The 20368-nt window shown below is 39.5% G+C and overlaps 3 protein-coding genes across 3 annotated transcripts; all 3 read left to right on the top strand.

The window, feature by feature from the left end:
• Positions 1-995: 995 nt before the first annotated feature.
• Positions 996-2369, top strand: LOC133010880 (nuclear factor 7, ovary-like). Its single transcript, XM_061078532.1, has 2 exons — positions 996-1670; positions 2119-2369. Exons 1-2 carry the CDS (start codon positions 1097-1099, stop codon positions 2148-2150), a joined length of 606 nt encoding a protein of 201 aa, XP_060934515.1. The 5' UTR covers positions 996-1096; the 3' UTR covers positions 2151-2369.
• Positions 2370-4975: 2606 nt separating this feature from the next.
• LOC133010559 (E3 ubiquitin-protein ligase TRIM39-like) lies at positions 4976-6358 on the top strand. Its single transcript, XM_061078149.1, has one exon. The coding sequence runs from the start codon at positions 4976-4978 to the stop codon at positions 6356-6358; it is 1383 nt and encodes a 460-aa protein (XP_060934132.1).
• Positions 6359-8678: 2320 nt separating this feature from the next.
• On the top strand, positions 8679-18529 carry LOC133010558 (uncharacterized). Its single transcript, XM_061078147.1, has 3 exons — positions 8679-10043; positions 12526-13896; positions 17141-18529. Exons 1-3 carry the CDS (start codon positions 8679-8681, stop codon positions 18527-18529), a joined length of 4125 nt encoding a protein of 1374 aa, XP_060934130.1.
• Positions 18530-20368: the final 1839 nt, after the last annotated feature.

Here is a 20368-nt window from a genome sequence, read left to right as displayed (position 1 = left end):
ACAATTACTGAATGCCCAAAGTCACACCATATAATGGTGTCACACGTAAGGTATTATAATCACAACAAAATGTACAATCATTTGATGATGTCATACTTTTTACTGCACTCACACACAATTTAATGAGCAAACTTGAGCTGATTTGAATTTATAAAACCATCTTTTAATTTTCTGACATTGTGCCCTTTTGTTTGCATTCTGCTTCTGTCTCTTTAATATGACTGCAGCACGTCACAGACTCCCCCCCCGCACTTCCTGTTAATTTTTTTAATTCCACTTTCACTCGAGCAGAACTTCCTCTGGACTCTGAACACTCAGTAGATCACGATCATATTCAAGCAGCTATTTTACAACCAAGTCTCTTGTCGGTGTGAGCTTGTTGCTGCCAAATGACTTTTGACCAGTTATCAAATCCAAGGCTTGAATTACTTTTTACAATCGTGTCCTGACACACCCGAGAAACCAGGAAACATCTGTTCCTCCCTGAAGAGACGCAGGCTGAAAACCAGACGATCACATTCAGCTTCCAAACCGAACTAAACCAAACCAGACCAAACGTCCTGAGTGAGTCCAGCTACAGGAGAGAAGAGTGAAGCTACAACCTGCCGACGCTTCACAAACTGACCGTGAGTTTAACAAACACCTCGACTCAGACAGGAAGTGAACCTCAGTGAAGTTCATGGAGCTGTGACAGACTGACTGTCTGTTTTCAGCTTCACCTGGAGACTCAATGGCTTCCAGATTAGAAGAGGATCTCTGCTGTGCCGTCTGCCATGATGTCTTCACAGATCCTGTTGTTCTGTCATGTAGCCACAGCTTCTGTAAAGACTGTGTGAAGAGCTGGTGGAAAGACAAAGAAGTAAAAGAGTGTCCACTTTGTAAGAGACCCATCGATGAAGCTGCACAACAACACAAGAAGCAGCTTCAGGAAACTCTGGAGCCCTTGAAGGAGAAGTTACAGTGTTTTGAACGTGTTAAAGTAGAGTGTGAACAAACAGCAGAACACATTAAGGTCCAGGCCGGACTCACAGAGACGCAGATCAAGGAACAGTTTAAAAAGCTTCATCAGTTTCTGGAGGAGGAAGAGGAAGGCAGGATGGCTGCACTGAGGGAGGAAGAGGAGCAGAAGAGTCAGATGATGAAGGAGAAGATTGAGTCTCTGAGCAGAGACATAACGGCTCTTTCAGACACAATCAGAACCACAGAGGACGAGCTGAGAGCTGAAGACGTCTCGTTCCTTCTCAACTACAAGACTGCAGTAGAACGAGTCCAGCAGCGCCCCCTGCTGGGTGATCCACAGCTGGCCTCAGGAGCTCTGATAGACGAGGCCAAACATCTGGGCAACCTGAGCTTCAACGTCTGGAACAAGATGAAGGACTTGGTCTCCTACCGTCCGGTGGTTCTGGACCCAAACTCTGCTCATCCATGGCTCGTCCTGTCTAAAGATCTGACCAGTTTGAGACTAGGAGCGAGACAGAAGCTTCCTGACAATCCAGAGAGGTTTGATCTTTGCTTCTTAGTCCTGGGATCTGAGGGTTTTACCTCAGGGACTCACAGCTGGGACGTCCTGGTTGGAGACAGTACTTACTGGTACCTGGGAGTGTCAGCAGATTCTGTCGAGAGGAAGGGAGACAAACAGTCTGGATACTGGAGAATAGGGTTCTATAAAGGTAAATACTTAGCAGAGTCACCATCAGGAACATCTGTTCTCTCTGTGCAGAAGAGCCAGAGGCTCAGAGTGAAACTGGACTGGAACAGAGGAGAACTGTTGTTCTCTGATCCTAATACTAACAAACACATTCACACCTTCAAACACACTTTCACTCAGAAGATGTTTCCATACTTTAACACTGGAGATCACTTGAAGCTGTTACCTGTGAATGTCTCTGTGACGCTGGATCAGAGCAGTTAGAGATAAAGATTTTATTCATCATGTTTATTTCTTCAAGAGAAATCTGCTGAATTTAAATATCAAACTAGTTATTCTAAAGCTTCGTTTATTTCTTCTTTTACTTCTCACTCATTTTAATTTCTACTGTTGACTTTTCCACACGTGTAAAAAGATTTCATTATTTTCTGATCTTTGTATTCGGTTTGTTTTTTATTTCTATCATTTAGATTGTGTGGATCCATGGAGTCGAGCAAACTGATGAAGATCCACAAAAAAACACATTTATCAATAACAGCTGATCATTGTTCACATTCAACAAACTTTATTCAATCTCACACATGAGACATGATTCATGTTTAATCACATAAAGTCTGTTCACATGTGAAATAATCCAACATATATGAACATTTGTCTGTTTGATGTGAAGAAGCCAAAATGATTGTGTCTGTAAAAGTGTTTTTTCAACAGCAGCCTAGTGATGTGATTTTAATATTGTGATAAAAAATAATAAAAACTATGAAACAGAGTTCTGACATTTTTTAAGTTGAGATGTAAATATCAAGCCAAAATGATTGTGTCTGTCAAAGTGTTTTCATTAATTCCTACAACAACAAAACAACAGAGGTTTAGTTCAGCTTCAACATGTAAGTTCCTCCTAAATGCTGAAGGTGCATCGTCTCCTGGGGGGGGGGTCATTTCACACGGAATCACACTTTTACCTCATTGTTAAGTTTCATGTGTCACATCGTTTGGTTAAAGAGCAAACTAAGCATCCAGTTGCTAGCTAGCATTAGCTGCGCTAGCATTAGCCTTGTTAGCTAACATTACCCACTAGCCACCATTCTTGAGGCCGTTAAAGTGAAGGTCATGGCCGACACACAATTCAACAAATTATAAAGTACATGCTGAATTAGTGACATTCTCCATGTTTCCTTTACAAACAGGCCAAGTGTTATAGTATGATTTATAAAACACAATCACAAGTAGGCTACCACTGATATTATTTTCTATATATTCAGTGTTAAAAGTTAAACATATGTCTGACCTGCAGTTAACATGGGAGGTGTAACAATCTGGCAATTTAGGTGGTATTGTCAGGCCAAAAGTGTTTTCTGTTTTAGTATATCTCTGTTGTGTGTGTTCTAGTTGGTTTCATGTTTGCACACCCTGTTTCTGTTTCCTGTTTTATTTTGTAGTCTCTGTTCCTTGTGTGTTGTTTCCGTCTTCACTTCCTTTCCTTGATTGTCAGCCCTGCCCTCATGTGTTTCACCTGTGTTCAATTGCCCCTGCCCTCCCTGTGTATTTAAGCCTCTGTCTTCCCTTTGTCCTCTGTCGGATTGTCTGTGTTTCCTGCGGTGTTCGTTGGTGCTGTTTTTCCCTTCCTGCGTTCCTGATCTCCTGAGACTCGTCTAAGCTTCCTTCTGTTTGTTACCTGTTAATGTTTTGTTTTGTTAAAGAGCTTCTTTAATTAAAATACCCTTTATTTGAAATCTCTGCATCTGGGTCCATCATCTTCATCTAAACCGAATCGGGAGGGTAATTAATCTTTTGACAAAACATATCTATATATAAATTAACTCTTGATGACTACAGTGAGATGTGGAGATGGGAGATTCCATTCTTGTAGTTTCCTTATCCACACAAACGATGATAATACAAAAACAAAAATAGAAATTTGAACTATACCATGTTCCATGCTGTGTGTTACTGATACTCTCACCTTTGTCTCTACGGCGTCTTTTGAACATAGAATTACAGTTTATATTTTCTGTGTTATCTGTAATAGATGAAATACAAAGTTCATCTTTGTGTCTGTTCGCTGCAGCGGTTTGATTAACTTCACTTCTGCAGCTTCACCCACAAAAACTGCTGCATGTTCGTATTCTTGAAATTAAAAAAGAAAATGCACATTAATTAACAAGTGTAGTGGAGTCCATCAAATAATGGATCAGATTTAATGATGCAGGCTAGTGTTCATCTGCAGGTTGATGGTAGAAAAACACAAATACATGTATAACAACACAAGTACACACAGTACATTCGAATCAACATAATACTGTAATATTCTTATTCATCAACCTCAATGTAGCCCAGTGCCTGTGGAACTTTTCTTTACTGAAGCTAAATGTGACGTTGAATAATAAAATACTAAAATAAAAGTTTAGGAGGTGAATTATTAGAAAGAGAGTGAAAATAAGTGATTATTCACAAAAAATGATCTACAGATGTAACACGGGTGTTTGTGGGAAACAGAGATTAAAGTGAAGTGAACGTGACCGAGAGCATCGATTCAAAGCACAAGGAACAAGCTTCACTTGTTTTTATCATATTCAAAAACGTGTTAGTGAGAAAACGTCCATGAACTTACTTTTGATTTTAAATGATCTGGAAAGTCGTGGATTTAAGATAAGATAAGATGAGATGATCCTTTATTAGTCCCACAATGGGACTTTTGTAGTTCTAAAGAAGCAAGAGTAAAAAAGACATTAGCCGGTAATAAGAAACATGTAATACTTAAGTTTGAGGAATTTAAAAATATAGAAATATATGAATGTTATTTAACTAATGTTTTCAGTGTAAAGACAGTGAAGATATGTGCAGTGTGAGAAGGTGTACAGTGAATGTATTGCACATGATCCGTTGATATTGCACAGGCAGATGAATGTGGCACAGTTAAGAGTTAAAGTGTTAGAGTGCAGTCCAAAAGGGGGGGGTGCAGAGCTTTCACTGGCAGCAGAGCTGCTTTACATTTGTTTCAGGTTTTACAGGTTTTATCATCCAGCATCTCAAGCTCCTCCCTCTCCTGACACACCTGAGAAACCAGGAAACATCTGTTCCTCCCGGAAGAGACGCAGGCTGAAAACCAGACGATCACATTCACCTTCCAAACCAAACTAAACCAAACTGGACCAGACGTCCTGAGTGAGTCCAGCTACAGGAGAGAAGAGTGAAGCTACAACCTGCCGACGCTCCACACACTGACCGTGAGTTTAACAAACAACTCGACTCAGACAGGAAGTAAACCTCAGTGAAGTTCATGGAGCTGTGACTGACTGTCTGTTTTCAGCTTCACCTGGAGATTCAATGGCTTCCAGATTAGAAGAGGATCTCTGCTGTTCCGTCTGCCATGATGTCTTCACAGATCCTGTTGTTATGTTATGTAGCCACAGCTTCTGTAAAGACTGTGTGAAGAGCTGGTGGAAAGACAAAGAAGTAAAAGAGTGTCCACTTTGTAAGAAAAGACACTTAATGATTGAACCACCTGTTAGCCTGGTGTTGAAGAACCTGTGTGAGGCCTTCTTACAGGAGAGAGATCAGAGCTCTTCACATGCTCTCTGCAGTCTGCACTCAAAGAAACTCAGACTCTTCTGTCTGGACCATCAGCAGCCAGTGTGTCTCATCTGCAGAGATTCAGAAAAGCACAATGACCACACAATCAGACCCATCGATGAAGCTGCAAAACAACACAAGAAGCAACTTCAGGAAACTCTGGAGCCCTTGAAGGAGAAGTTACAGGGTTTTGAACGTGTTAAAGTAGAGTTTGAACAAACAGCAAAACACATTAAGGTCCAGGCCGGACGCACAGAGACACAGATCAAGGAGCAGTTTAAAAAGCTTCATCAGTTTCTGGAGGAGGAAGAGGAGGCCAGGATGGCTGCACTGAGGGAGGAAGAGGAGCAGAAGAGTCAGATGATGAAGGAGAACATTGAGTCTCTGAGCAGAGACATAACGTCTCTTTCAGACACAATCAGAACCACAGAGGACGAGCTGAGAGCTGAAGACGTCTCGTTCCTGCTCAACTACAAGACTGCAGTGGAACGAGTCCAGCAGCGCCCCCTGGTGGATGATCCACAGCTGGCCTCAGGAGCTCTGATAGACGAGGCCAAACATCTGGGCAACCTGAGCTTCAACTTCTGGAACAAGATGAAGGACGTGGTCTCCTACAGTCCTGTGGTTCTGGACCCAAACTCTGCTCATCCAGAACTCGTCCTGTCTGAAGATCTGACCAGTTTGAGACAAGGAGCGAGACAGAAGCTTCCTGACAATCCAGAGAGGTTTGATAAATACCACTCAGTCCTGGGATGTGAGGGTTTTAACTCAGGGACTCACAGCTGGGACGTCCTGGTTGGAGACAGTACAAACTGGTTCCTGGGAGTGTCAGCAGAGTCTGTCGAGAGGAAGGGAGACAAACAGTCTGGAACATGGACAATATGGTTCTTTAAAGGTAAATACTCAGCACGGTCACCATCAGGATTATCTTTTCTCTCTGTGCAGAAGATCCAGAGGATCAGAGTGAAACTGGACTGGAACAGAGGAGAACTGTTGTTCTCTGATCTAGATACTAACAAACACATTCACACCTTCAAACACACTTTCACTCAGAAGATGTTTCCATACTTTAACATTAAAGATCACATGAAGCTGTTACCTGTGAATGTCTCTGTGAAGCTGGATCTGAGCCGTTAGAGATAAAGATTTTATTCATCATGTTTATTTCTTCAAGAGAAATCTGCTGAATTTAAATGTTAAACTCGTTAAAGCTTTGTTTATTTCCCCTTTTACTTCTCACTCATTTTTATTTCTACTGTCGACTTTTCCACGTGTGTAAAAAGATTTCATTATTTTCTGATCTTTATATTTGGTTTGTTTTTTATTTCCATGGAAAATGTTTTCTATCATTTAGATTGTGTGGATCCATGGAGTCGAGTAAACTGAAGATCCACAAAAAAACACATTTAGCGATAACAGCTGATCATTGTTCACTTCAACAAACCTTATTCAAACTCACACATGAGACATGATTCATGTTTAATCACAAAGTCTGTTCACATGTGAAATAATCCAACACATATGAACATTTGTCTGTTTGATGTGAAGAAGCCAAAATGATTCTGTCTGTAAAAGTGTTTATTCAACAGCAGCCTAGTGATGTGATTTAATATTTTGATAAAAAATAATAAAAACTATGAAACAGAAACAGAGTTCTGACATTTTTTAAGTTGAGATGTAAATATCAAGCCAAAATGTTTGTGTCTGTCAAAGTGTTTTCATTAAATCCTCAACAACAAAACAACAGAGGTTTAGTTCAGCTTCAACATTTAAATTCCTCCTAAATGCTGAAGGTGCATCGTCTCCTGTTGGGGGAGGGGGGGGGTACATGCTGAATTAGTTAAGTTCTCCATGTTTCAACTACAAATCACAACTATCACTGATATTATTTTCTATATATTTAGTGTGAAAAGTTAAACATATGTCTGACCTGAAGTTAACAGGTGAGGGTAAGTATTGTTTTGACAAACCATTATATCTATATATAAATTAACTCTTGATGACTACAGTGAGATGTGGAGATGGGAGAATTCATTCTTGTAGTTTCCTTATCCACACAAACGATGATTACACAAAAACAAAAATAGAAATTTGAACTATACCATGTTCCATGCTGTGTGTTACTGATACTCTCACCTTTGTCTCTACGAAGTCTTTTGAACATAGAATTACAGTTTATTTTTTCTATGTTATCTTTAATAGATGAAATACAAAGTTCATCTTTGTGTCTGTTCGCTGCAGCGGTTTGATTAACTTCACTTCTGCAGATTCACTCACGCAAACTGCTGCATGTTCGTATTCTTGAATTTAAAAAGGAAAATGCACATTAATTAACAAGTGTAGTGGAGTCCATCAAATAATGGGTCAGATTTTATGATGCAGGCTAGTTTTCATCTGCAGGTTGATGGTAGATAAACACAAATACATGTATAACAACACAAGTACACACACAGTACATTAGAATCAACATAATACTGTAATATTCTTATTCATCAACCTCAATGTAGCCCAGAGACTGTGGAGCTTTTCTTTACTGAAGCTAAATGTGACGTTGAATAATAAAATGCTAATATAAAAGTTTACGAGGTGAATTAATAGAACGAGAGTGAAAATAAGTGATATTCACAAAAAATGATCTACAGATGTAACACGGGTGTTTGTGGGAAACAAAGATTAAAGTGAAGTGAACGTGACCGAGAGCATCGATTCAAAACACAAGTAACAAGCTTCACTTGTTTTTATCAGATTCAAACAACGTGTAAGTGAGAAAAGGTCCATGAACTTACTTTTGATTTTAAATGATCTGGAAAGTCGTGGATTTAAGATAAAATAAGATAAGATGATCTTTTATTAGTCCCTCAATGGGACATTTGTAGTATTACAAAAGCAAGAGTAAAAAAGACATCAGCCGGTAATTAGAAAAATGTAATACTTAAGTGTGAGGAATTTAAAAGACATTGAAGATATGTGCAGTGTGAGAATGTGTACAGTGAATGTATTGCACATGAACCGTTGATATTGCACAGGCAGATTAATCTGGCACAGTTAAGAGTTAAAGTGTTAGAGTGCAGTCCATAATGGGGGTGCATAGCTTTCACTGATGGCAGAGCTGCTTTACATTTGTTTCAGGTTTTACAGGTTTAATCATCCAGCATCTCAAGCTCCTCCCTCTCCTGCCACACCTGAGAAACCAGGAAGCATCTGTTCCTCCCTGAAGAGACGCAGGCTGAAAACCAGACGATCACATTCACCTCCAAACCAAACTAAACCAAACTGGACCAGACGTCCTGAGTGAGTCCAGCTACAGGAGAGAAGAGTGAAGCTACAACCTGCCGACGCTCCACACACTGACCGTGAGTTTAACAAACACCTAGACTCAGACAGGAAGTAAACCTCAGAGAAGTTCATGGAGCTGTGACTGACTGACTGTCTGTTTTCAGCTTCACCTGGAGACTCAATGGCTTCCAGATTAGAAGAGGATCTCTGCTGTCCCGTCTGCCAAGATGTCTTCAGAGATCCTGTTGTTCTGTCATGTAGCCACAGCTTCTGTAAAGAATGTGTGGAGAGCTGGTGGAAAGACAAAGAAGAAAAAGAGTGTCCACTTTGTAAGAGTAGATCTTCAAAGCTTAAACCACCTTGTAACCTGGTGTTGAAGAACCTGTGTGAGGCCTTCTTACAGGAGAGAGATCAGAGCTCTTCACCTGCTCTCTGCAGTCTGCACTCAAAGAAACTCAGACTCTTCTGTCTGGACCATCAGCAGCCAGTGTGTCTCGTCTGCAGAGATTCAGAAAAACACACCAACCACACAATCAGACCCATCGATGAAGCTGCACAACAACACAAGAAGCAACTTCAGGAAACTCTGGAGCCCTTGAAGAAGAAGTTACAGTGTTTTGAACGTGTTAAAGTAGAGTTTGAACAAACAGCAGAACACATTAAGGTCCAGGCCGGACTCACAGAGACGCAGATCAAGGAGCAGTTTAAAAAGCTTCATCAGTTTCTGGAGGAGGAAGAGGAGGCCAGGATGGCTGCACTGAAGGAGGAAGAGGAGCAGAAGAGTCGGATGATGGAGAAGATTGAGTCTCTGAGCAGAGACATAACAACTCTTTCAGACACAATCAGAACCACAGAGGACGAGCTGAGAGCTGAAGACGTCTCGTTCCTTCTCAACTACAAGGCTGCAGTGGAACGAGTCCAGCAGCACCCCCTGCTGGATGATCCACAGCTGGCCTCAGGAGCTCTGATAGACGAGGCCAAACATCTGGGCAACCTGAGCTTCAACATCTGGAGCAAGATGAAGGACGTGGTCTCCTACAGTCCCGTGGTTCTGGACCCAAACTCTGCTAATCCAGGACTCGTCCTGTCTGAAGATCTGACCAGTTTGAGACAAGGAGCGGGACAGAAGCTTCCTGACAATTCAGAGAGGTTTGATCATTACACCTTAGTCTTGGGATCTGAGGGTTTTAACTCAGGAACTCACAGCTGGGACGTCCTGGTTGGAGACAGTACATTCTGGTACCTGGGAGTGTCAGCAGAGCTTGTCGAGAGGAAGGGAGTCAAACAGTCTGGAACATGGAGAATATGGTTCTATGAAGGTAAATACTACGCAAAGTCACCATCAGGACCAACAGTTCTCTCTGTGCAGAAGATCCAGAGGATCAGAGTGAAACTGGACTGGAACAGAGGAGAACTGTCGTTCTCTGATCTCGATACTAACAAACACATTCACAACTTCAAACACACTTTCACTCAGAAGATGTTTCCATGCTTTAAAAATTTAGATCATCACCCAGTGAAGCTGTTACCTGTGAATGTCTCTGTGACGCTGGATCAGAGCAGTTAGAGATAAAGATTTTATTCAGCATGTTTATTTCTTCAAGAGAATTCTGCTTAATTTAAATGTTAAACTCATTATTTCTAAAGCTTTGTTTATTTCTCCTTTTACTTCTCACTCATTTTTATTTCTCCAGTCGACTTTTCCACGTTTGTAAAAAGATTTCATTATTTTCTGATCTTTGTATTTGGTTTGTTTTTTATTTCCATGGAAAATGTTTTCTATCATTTAGATTTTGTGTGGATCCATGAAGTCGAACAAACTGATGAAGATCCACAAAAAAACACATTTATCAATAACAGCTGATCATTGTTCACATTCAACAAACTTTATTAAAACTCACACATGAGACATGATTCATGTTTAATCACATAAAGTCTGTTCACATGTGTAATAATCCAAATGATTCTGTCTGTAAAAGTATTTTTTCAAAAACAGCCTAGTGATGTGATTTAATATTGTGATATAAAAACTATGAAACAGAAACAGAGTTCTGACTAAATTGAAATATATATACATGTTGATTCATGCGCTTTGTGACAGGCACACTAGCTGAACTTAACAAAAAAATGCAACTCTTCCAATAACTCATCTACGCCTTTTGCTGGAAAAGGAAATATCTTTTCCAATTTTAATAATATTACGGCTATTTTTCGCTAAATTAGTTCGGGCACGTTTTCAACAACACCATCATCACTTTCTGTCACTGACTCAGTTTCAACATCTCCATATGATCCATCAGCAGAACGGCCAGCTCTCACATTATCAGAGGTATCTAACACTTGCAATGGGGACACAAATGCAACTACACTGGCTTTTAAATATTTTAGTGTGTGTGGATGCTTTCTCTTTTTGTGTGTATAAAATGTGCTGTAAATATTTGTCTTGAAAGGGCAAACAAGAAACACACAACTAACAGTCTTGTTTCTTCGAAGATGTGTTCCAATATAAACAAAACAATCTCTTTGTGGAGAGGTCACTGCATTCAAACTTTATTCCTTTTTAATTAAGTTGTTTAATAACATTGTTATATGTTCCTATATGCAAATCTGGGCAATTTTACAAATACTGACTCTTCTCTGAGCAATAAAATCTGAAGTTCTGTCACGTTGTTATAAAACCACACAAAACCTCTTTATAAAGATGTTTTAAAGAGAAATTGAGATAAGACAACATCAGTTAAGATAACATTAGATTGACTTTATTAATCCCAAAGGAAAATCTTTAAATTCTTTCCAACCACCAGAACAATTAAATTGGTTTCATTCCACAAAACTTCAGATTATGTCCGGTCATGGTCATTTTTAAATCAATCTATTAGTAAACTGATTGCAGTTAGAACAGTAAAAGCACTGAATCATAAAATAAATTGCTTCCACAGTGATTGTGTTAAAATTATTTTAAGAAATTGGATTTGTGGTTCAAATGTCTGAGTTTCATAAGAAATATGAACAATTTGACCCTGCAATTGATGGTAACTGATATTATTAAATTACTATACAGCAGTCTAAGTTCACTTAGTTAGTTTGTGTGTTTATACTTTTATTATTTTCATAATAAATGTTTTTCTTAAACACAAATGTTGTCTTCATTAATGTTGCATAAGTGTTAAGTTTTCCAACCTCTGAACTCCATATCCTTCATCTTTGCTAACTACTGACGTGGTAATTTTGGTTAAAGTTAACAATTTAATTATTCATCAAAGTTCAAAATTTGTAGTTAATATTTTCATGAGACTTAATCCATAATTTGTCTCTTTTCCTTCCTTTGAAGGCTGGTGCCAAGAGGTCGCTTTAATTTAAACTAAAGTTATGATTCAATATTAATATTAAATATGTTTCTGACAGCCACATTTATTGAATGCCCAAAGTCACACCACATAATGGTGTCACACGTAAGGTATAACAATCACGACACAATGTACAATCATTTGATGATGTCATACTTTTTTACTGCACTCACACACAATTTAATGAGCAAACTTGAGCTGATTTGAATTTATAAAACCATCTTTTCCTTTTCTGACATCGTGTCCATTTGTGTGCACTTTGCTTGTTTGTCGTTAACAAGAAAGTAATGTCAGAGACTCTCTCCCCTGCACTTCCTGTTAATATTTAACTTTTGCAGAACTTCTTCTGAACTTTGAACCCTCAGCAGATAACGATCATATTCAAGCAGCTATTTTACAACCAGGTCTCTTGTCGGTGTGAGCTTGTTGCAGCCAAATGAGTTTTGACCAGTTATCAAATCCAAGGCTTGATCACATTCACCTTCCAAACCAAAGTGGACCAGACGTCCTGAGTGAGTTCAGCTACAGGAGAGAAGAGTGAAGCTACAACCTGCTGACGCTCCACACACTGACCGTGAGTTTAACAAACACCTCGACTCAGACAGGAAGTGAACCTCAGTGAAGTTCATGGAGCTGTGACTGACTGACTGTCTGTTTTCAGCTTCACCTGGAGACTCAATGGCTTCCAGATTAGAAGAGGATCTCTGCTGTCCCGTCTGCCATGATGTCTTCAGAGATCCTGTTGTTCTGTCATGTAGCCACAGCTTCTGTAAAGAATGTGTGAAGAGCTGGTGGAAAGACAAAGAAGAAAAATTGTGTCCACTTTGTAAGAGAAGATCTTCAAAGCTTAAATCACCTTGTAACCTGGTGTTGAAGAACCTGTGTGAGGCCTTCTTACTGGAGAGAGATCAGAGCTCTTCACATGCTCTCTGCAGTCTGCACTCAAAGAAACTCAGACTCTTCTGTCTGGACCATCAGCAGCCAGTGTGTCTCGTCTGCAGAGATTCAGAAAAACACACTGACCACAGATTCAGACCCATCGATGAAGCTGCACAACAACACAAGAAGCAGCTTCAGGAAACTCTGGAGCCCTTGAAGGAGAAGTTACAGTGTTTTGAACGTGTTAAAGTAGAGTGTGAACAAACAGCAGAACACATTAAGGTCCAGGCCGGACTCACAGAGACGCAGATCAAGGAACAGTTTAAAAAGCTTCATCAGTTTCTGGAGGAGGAAGAGGAAGGCAGGATGGCTGCACTGAGGGAGGAAGAGGAGCAGAAGAGTCAGATGATGAAGGAGAAGATTGAGTCTCTGAGCAGAGACATAACGGCTCTTTCAGACACAATCAGAACCACAGAGGACGAGCTGAGAGCTGAAGACGTCTTATTCCTGCTCAACAAGGCTGCAGTAGAACGAGTCCAGCAGCGCCCCCTGCTGGGTGATCCACAGCTGGCCTCAGGAGCTCTGATAGACGAGGCCAAACATCTGGGCAACCTGAACTTCAACGTCTGGAACAAGATGAAGGACTTGGTCTCCTACCGTCCGGTGGTTCTGGACCCAAACTCTGCTCATCCATGGCTCGTCCTGTCTAAAGATCTGACCAGTTTGAGACTAGGAGCGAGACAGAAGCTTCCTGACAATCCAGAGAGGTTTGATCTTTGCTTCTTAGTCCTGGGATCTGAGGGTTTTACCTCAGGGACTCACAGCTGGGACGTCCTGGTTGGAGACAGTACTTACTGGTACCTGGGAGTGTCAGCAGATTCTGTCGAGAGGAAGGGAGACAAACAGTCTGGATACTGGAGAATAGGGTTCTATAAAGGTAAATACTTAGCAGAGTCACCATCAGGAACATCTGTTCTCTCTGTGCAGAAGATCCAGAGGCTCAGAGTGAAACTGGACTGGAACAGAGGAGAACTGTTGTTCTCTGATCCTAATACTAACAAACACATTCACACCTTCAAACACACTTTCACTCAGAAGATGTTTCCATACTTTAACACTGGAGATCACTTGAAGCTGTTACCTGTGAATGTCTCTGTGACGCTGGATCAGAGCAGTTAGAGATAAAGATTTTATTCATCATGTTTATTTCTTCAAGAGAAATCTGCTGAATTTAAATATCAAACTTGTTATTCTAATGCTTCGTTTATTTCTTCTTTTACTTCTCACTCATTTTAATTTCTACTGTTGACTTTTCCACACGTGTAAAAAGATTTCATTATTTTCTGATCTTTGTATTCGGTTTGTTTTTTATTTCTATCATTTAGATTGTGTGGATCCATGGAGTCGAGCAAACTGATGAAGATCCACAAAAAAACACATTTATCAATAACAGCTGATCATTGTTCACATTCAACAAACTTTATTCAATCTCACACATGAGACATGATTCATGTTTAATCACATAAAGTCTGTTCACATGTGAAATAATCCAACATATATGAACATTTGTCTGTTTGATGTGAAGAAGCCAAAATGATTCTGTCTGTAAAAGTGTTTTTTCAACAGCAGCCTAATGATGTGATTTTAATATTGTGATAAAAAATAATAAAAACTATGAAACAGAAACAGAGTTCTGACATTTTTTAAGTTGAGATGAAAATATCAAGCCAAAATGTTTGTGTCTGTCAAAGTGTTTTCATTCAATCATCAACAACAAAACAACAGAGGTTTAGTTCAGCTTCAACATTTAAATTCCTCCTAAATGCTGAAGGTGCATCGTCTCCTGTTGGGGGGGGGGGGGGGGGTCATTTCACACAGAATTACACTTTTACCTCATTGTTATGTTTCTTGTGTCACATCGTTTGGTTAAAGAGCAAACTAAGCATCCACTTGCTAGCTAGCATTAGCCTTGTTAGCTAACATTACCCACTAGCCACCATTCTTGAGGCCGTTAAAGTGAAGGTCATGGCCGACACACAATTCAACAAATTATAAAGTACATGCTGAATTAGTGACGTTCTGCATGTTTCCTTTACAAACAGGCCAAGTGTTATAGTATGATTTATAAAACACAATCACAAGTACCACTGATATTATTTTCTATATATTCAGTGTTAAAAGTTAAACATATGTCTGACCTGCAGTTAACAAGGGAGGTGTAACAATCTGGCAATTTAGGTGGTATTGTCAGGCCAAAAGTGTTTTCTGTTTTAGTATATTTCTGTTGTGTGTGTTCTAGTTGGTTTCATGTTTACACACTGTTTCTGTTTCCTGTTTTATTTTGTAGTCTCTGTTCCTTGTGTGTTGTTTCCGTCTTCACTTCCTTTCTTTGATTGTCAGCCCTGCCCTCATGTGTTTCACCTGTGTTCAATTGCCCCTGCCCTCCCTGTGTATTTAAGCCTCTGTCTTCCCGTTGTCCTCTGTCGGATTGTCTGTGTTTCCTGCGGTGTTTGTTTGTGCTGTTTTTCCCTTCCTGCGTTCCTGATCTCCTGAGCCTCATTCAGGGCCGGGTCTAGACAGGCATGTATGAGGGGGCAGCCACAAATCTTGAGGGGGCATTGTGCTTTATTATATTATTATTATTATAAATTGGGATTTAGTTTGAGGGGGTACAACATTTATTTGAGGGGGCCAGGCCCCCTCTTGCCCCTGCCTAGACCCGGCCCTGGCCTCATTTAAGCTTCCTTCTGTTTGTTACCTGTTAATGTTTTGTTTTGTTAAAGAGCTTCTTTAATTAAATTAACCTTTTATTTGAAGTCTCTGCATCTAGGTCCATCATCATCTTCTAAACCGAATCGGGAGGGTAATTCATCTTTTGACAACATATCTATATATAAATTAACTCTTGATGACTACAGTGAGATGTGGAGATGGGAGATTTCATTCTTGTAGTTTCCTTATCCAAACAAACGATGATAATACAAAAACAAAAATTTTAACTATACCATGTTCCATGCTGTGTGTTACTGATACTCTCACCTTTGTCTCTACGACGTCTTTTGAACATAGAATTACAGTTTATATTTTCTGTGTTATCTGTAATAGATGAAATACAAAGTTCATCTTTGTGTCTGTTCGCTGCAGCGGTTTGATTAACTTCACTTCTGCAGCTTCACCCACACAAACTGCTGCATGTTCGTATTCTTGAAATTGAAAAGGAAAATGCACATTAATTAACAAGTGTAGTGGAGTCCATCATATAATGGATCAGATTTAATGATGCAGGCTAGTTTTCATCTGCAGGTTGATGGTAGAAAAACACAAATACATGTATAACAACACAAGTACACACACAGTACATTAGAATCAACATAATACTGTAATATTCGTATTCATCAACCTCAATGTAGCCCAGAGACTGTGGAGCTTTTCTTTACTGAAGCTAAATGTGACGTTGAATAATAAAACACTAATATAAAAGTTTACGAGGTGAATTAATAGAACGAGAGTGAAAATAAGTGATTATTCACAAATAATGATCTACAGATGTAACACGGGTGTTTGTGGGAAACAGAGATTAAAGTGAAGTGAACGTGACCGAGAGCATCGATTCAAAACACAAGGAACAAACTTCAATTGTTTTTATCGGATTCAAAAACGTGTTAGTGAGAAAACGTCCACGAACTTACTTTTGATTTTAAATGATCTGGAAAGTCGTGGATTTAAGATAAGATAAGATAAGATAAGATAAGATGATCCTTTATTAGTCCCACAATGGGACATTTGTAGTTCTACAGAAGCAAGCGTAAAAAAGACATCAGCCGGTAATAAGAAACATGTAATACTTAAGTGTGAGGAATTTAAAAATATAGAAATATATGAATGTTATTTAACTAATGTTTACAGTGTAAAGACAGTGAAGATATGTGCAGTGTATGAATGTGTACAGTGAATGTGTTGCACATGAACCGTTGATATTGCACAGGCAGATGAATCTGGCACAGTTAAGAGTTAAAGTGTGAGAGTGCAGTCCATAAGGGGGGTGCAGAGCTTTCACTGGCAGCAGAGCTATTTTTTCATTTGTTTCAGGTTTTACAGGTTTTATCATCCAGCATCTCAAGCTCCTCCCTCTCCTGACACACCTGAGAAACCAGGAAACATCTGTTCCTCCCGGAAGAGACGCAGGCTGAAAACCAGACGATCACATTCACCTCAAAACCAAACTAAACCAAACCAGACCAAACGTCCTGAGTGAGTCCAGCTACAGGAGAGAAGAGTGAAGCTACAACCTGTCGACGCTCCACGCACTGACCGTGAGTTTAACAAACACCTCGACTCAGACAGGAAGTAAACCTCAGTGAAGTTCATGGAGCTGTGACTGACTCACTGTCTGTTTTCAGCTTCACCTGGAGACTCAATGGCTTCCAGATTAGAAGAGGATCTCTGCTGTCCCGTCTGCCATGATGTCTTCAGAGATCCTGTTGTTCTGTTATGTAGCCACAGCTTCTGTAAAGACTGTGTGAAGAGCTGGTGGAAAGACAAAGAAGTAAAAGAGTGTCCACTTTGTAAGAAAAGACACTTAATGATTGAACCACCTGTTAACCTGGTGTTGAAGAACCTGTGTGAGACCTTCTTACAGGAGAGAGATCAGAGCTCTTCACATGCTCTCTGCAGTCTGCACTCAAAGAAACTCAGACTCTTCTGTCTGGACCATCAGCAGCCAGTGTGTCTCATCTGCAGAGATTCAGAAAAGCACAATGACCACACAATCAGACCCATCGATGAAGCTGCACAACAACACAAGAAGCAACTTCAGGAAACTCTGGAGCCCTTGAAGGAGAAGTTACAGGGTTTTGAACGTGTTAAAGTAGAGTTTGAACAAACAGCAAAACACATTAAGGTCCAGGCCGGACGCACAGAGACACAGATCAAGGAGCAGTTTAAAAAGCTTCATCAGTTTCTGGAGGAGGAAGAGGAGGCCAGGATGGCTGCACTGAGGGAGGAAGAGGAGCAGAAGAGTCAGATGATGAAGGACAACATTGAGTCTCTGAGCAGAGACATAACGTCTCTTTCAGACACAATCAGAACCACAGAGGACGAGCTGAGAGCTGAAGACGTCTCGTTCCTGCTCAACTACAAGACTGCAGTGGAACGAGTCCAGCAGCGCCCCCTGGTGGATGATCCACAGCTGGCCTCAGGAGCTCTGATAGACGAGGCCAAACATCTGGGCAACCTGAGCTTCAACATCTGGAACAAGATGAAGGACGTGGTCTCCTACCGTCCTGTGGTTCTGGACCCAAACTCTGCTCATCCATTACTCGTCCTGTCTGAAGATCTGACCAGTTTGAGACGAGGAAAGAAACAGAAGCTTCCTGACAATCCAGAGAGGTTTGATCATTACCTCTCAGTCCTGGGATCTGAGGGTTTTAACTCAGGGACTCACAGCTGGGACGTCCTGGTTGGAGACAGTACATTCTGGCACCTGGGAGTGTCAGCAGAGTCTTTCCAGAGGAAGGGAAACAAAGAGTCTGGAACATTGAGAATATGGTTCTGTAAAGGTGAATACTACGCAGAGTCACCATCAGGATTATCTGGTCTCTCTGTGCAGAAGATCCAGAGGATCCGAGTGAAACTGGACTGGAACAGAGGAGAACTGTCGTTCTCTGATCTTGATACTAACAAACACATTCACACCTTCAAACACACTTTCACTCAGAAAATGTTTCCATACTTTAATAATGAAGATCATCACCCGGTGAAGCTGTTACCTGTGAATGTCTCCGTGACACTGGATCAGGGCAGTTAAAGATAAAGATTTTGTTCATTAAGTTTATTTCTTCAAGAGAAATCTGCTGAATTTAAATATTAAACTCGTTATTTCTAAAGCCTTGTTTATTTCTCCTTTTACTTTTCACTCCTTTTTATTTCTACTGTCGACTTTTCCACGTGTCTAAAAAGATTTCATTATTTCCTGATCTTTGTATTGTTTTATTTTTTTTTATTTCCATGGAAAATGTTTTCTATCATTTAGATTTTGTGTGGATCCATGAAGTCGAGCAAACTGATGAAGATCCACATAAAAACACATTTATCAATAACAGCTGATCATTGTTCACATTCAACAAACTTTATTCAAACTCACACATGAGACATGATTCATGTTTAATCACAATGTCTGGTCACATGTGAAATAATCCAAATGATTCTGTCTGTAAAAGTATTTTTACAAAAAACAGCCTAGTGATGTGATTTAATATTGTGATAAAAAAATAAAAACTATGAAACAGAAACAGAGTTTTGACTAAATTGAAATATATATACATGTTCATTTATGCGCTTTGTGACAGGCACACTAGCTGAACTTAACAACAAAATGCAACTCTTCCAATAACTCATCTACACCGTTTGCTGGAAAAAGGAAATATGTTTTCCAATTTTAATAATTTTATGGCTATTTTTCGATCAATTAGTTCGGGCACGTTTTCAACAACACCATCATCACTTTCTGTCACTGACTCAGTTTCAACATCACCATATGATCCATAAGCAGAACAGCCAGCTCTCACATTATCAGAGGTATCTGACACTTGCAATGGGGACACACATGCAACTACACTGGCTTTTAAATCTTTTAGTGTGTGTGGATGGTGCTTTCTCTTTTTGTGTGTATAAAATGTGCTGTAAATATTGGTCTTGAAAGGGCAAACAAGAAACACACAACTTACAGTCTTGTTACTTCGAAGATGTGTTCCAATATGAAAAAAAAAATATCTCTCTGTGGAGAGGTCAATGCATGCAAACTTTATTCCTTTTTTAATTAAGTTGTTTATTAACATTGTTATATGTTCCTATTTGCAAATTTGGGCGATTTTACAAATACTGACGCTCTTCTCTGAGCAAAAAATCGGAAGTTCTGTCACGTTATCACCACACAAAACCTCTTTACAAAGGTGTTTTATAGACAAATTAAGATAAGACAACATAAGTTAAAATAAGATACGATTGACTTTATTAATCCCAAAGGAAAATCTTTAAGTTCTTTCCTACCACCAGAATAATTAAAATGGTTTCATTACACGTCATGATTATTTTTAAATCAATCTATTACTAAACTGATTGCAGATAGAACAGTAAAAGCGCTGAATCATGAAATAAATTGCTTCTACACTGATTGTATTCAAATTCTTTTAAGAAATTGGATTTGTGGTTCAAATGTCTGAGTTTAATGACAAATATGAACAATTGATGGTAACTGATATTATTAAATTAATATACAGCAGTCTAAGTTCACTTAGTTAGTTTGTGTGTTTATACTTTTATTATTTTCATAATAAATGTTGCATAAGTGTGAAGTTTTCCCACCTCTGAACTCCATATCCTTCATCTTTGCTAACTACTGACGTGGTCAATTTGGTTAAAGTTAATAATTTAATTATTCATCATAGTTTAAAAATTTGTAGTTAATATTTTCATGTCTCTTTTCCTTCCTTTGAAGGCTGGTGACCCGAGGTAGCTTTAATGTAAACTAAAGTTATCATTCAATATTAATGTTAAATATGTTTCTAATAGCCACAATTATTGCATGCCCAAAGTCACACCACATAATGGTGTCACACGTAAGTTATAATAATCACGACGAAATGTA

The sequence above is a fragment of the Limanda limanda genome, chromosome 9 (genome assembly GCF_963576545.1).
Source record: "Limanda limanda chromosome 9, fLimLim1.1, whole genome shotgun sequence".
Taxonomy (NCBI): domain Eukaryota; kingdom Metazoa; phylum Chordata; class Actinopteri; order Pleuronectiformes; family Pleuronectidae; genus Limanda; species Limanda limanda.
The sequence above is the reverse complement of the archived record's forward strand: the minus strand, read 5'-3'. Positions and strand labels throughout refer to the sequence as shown.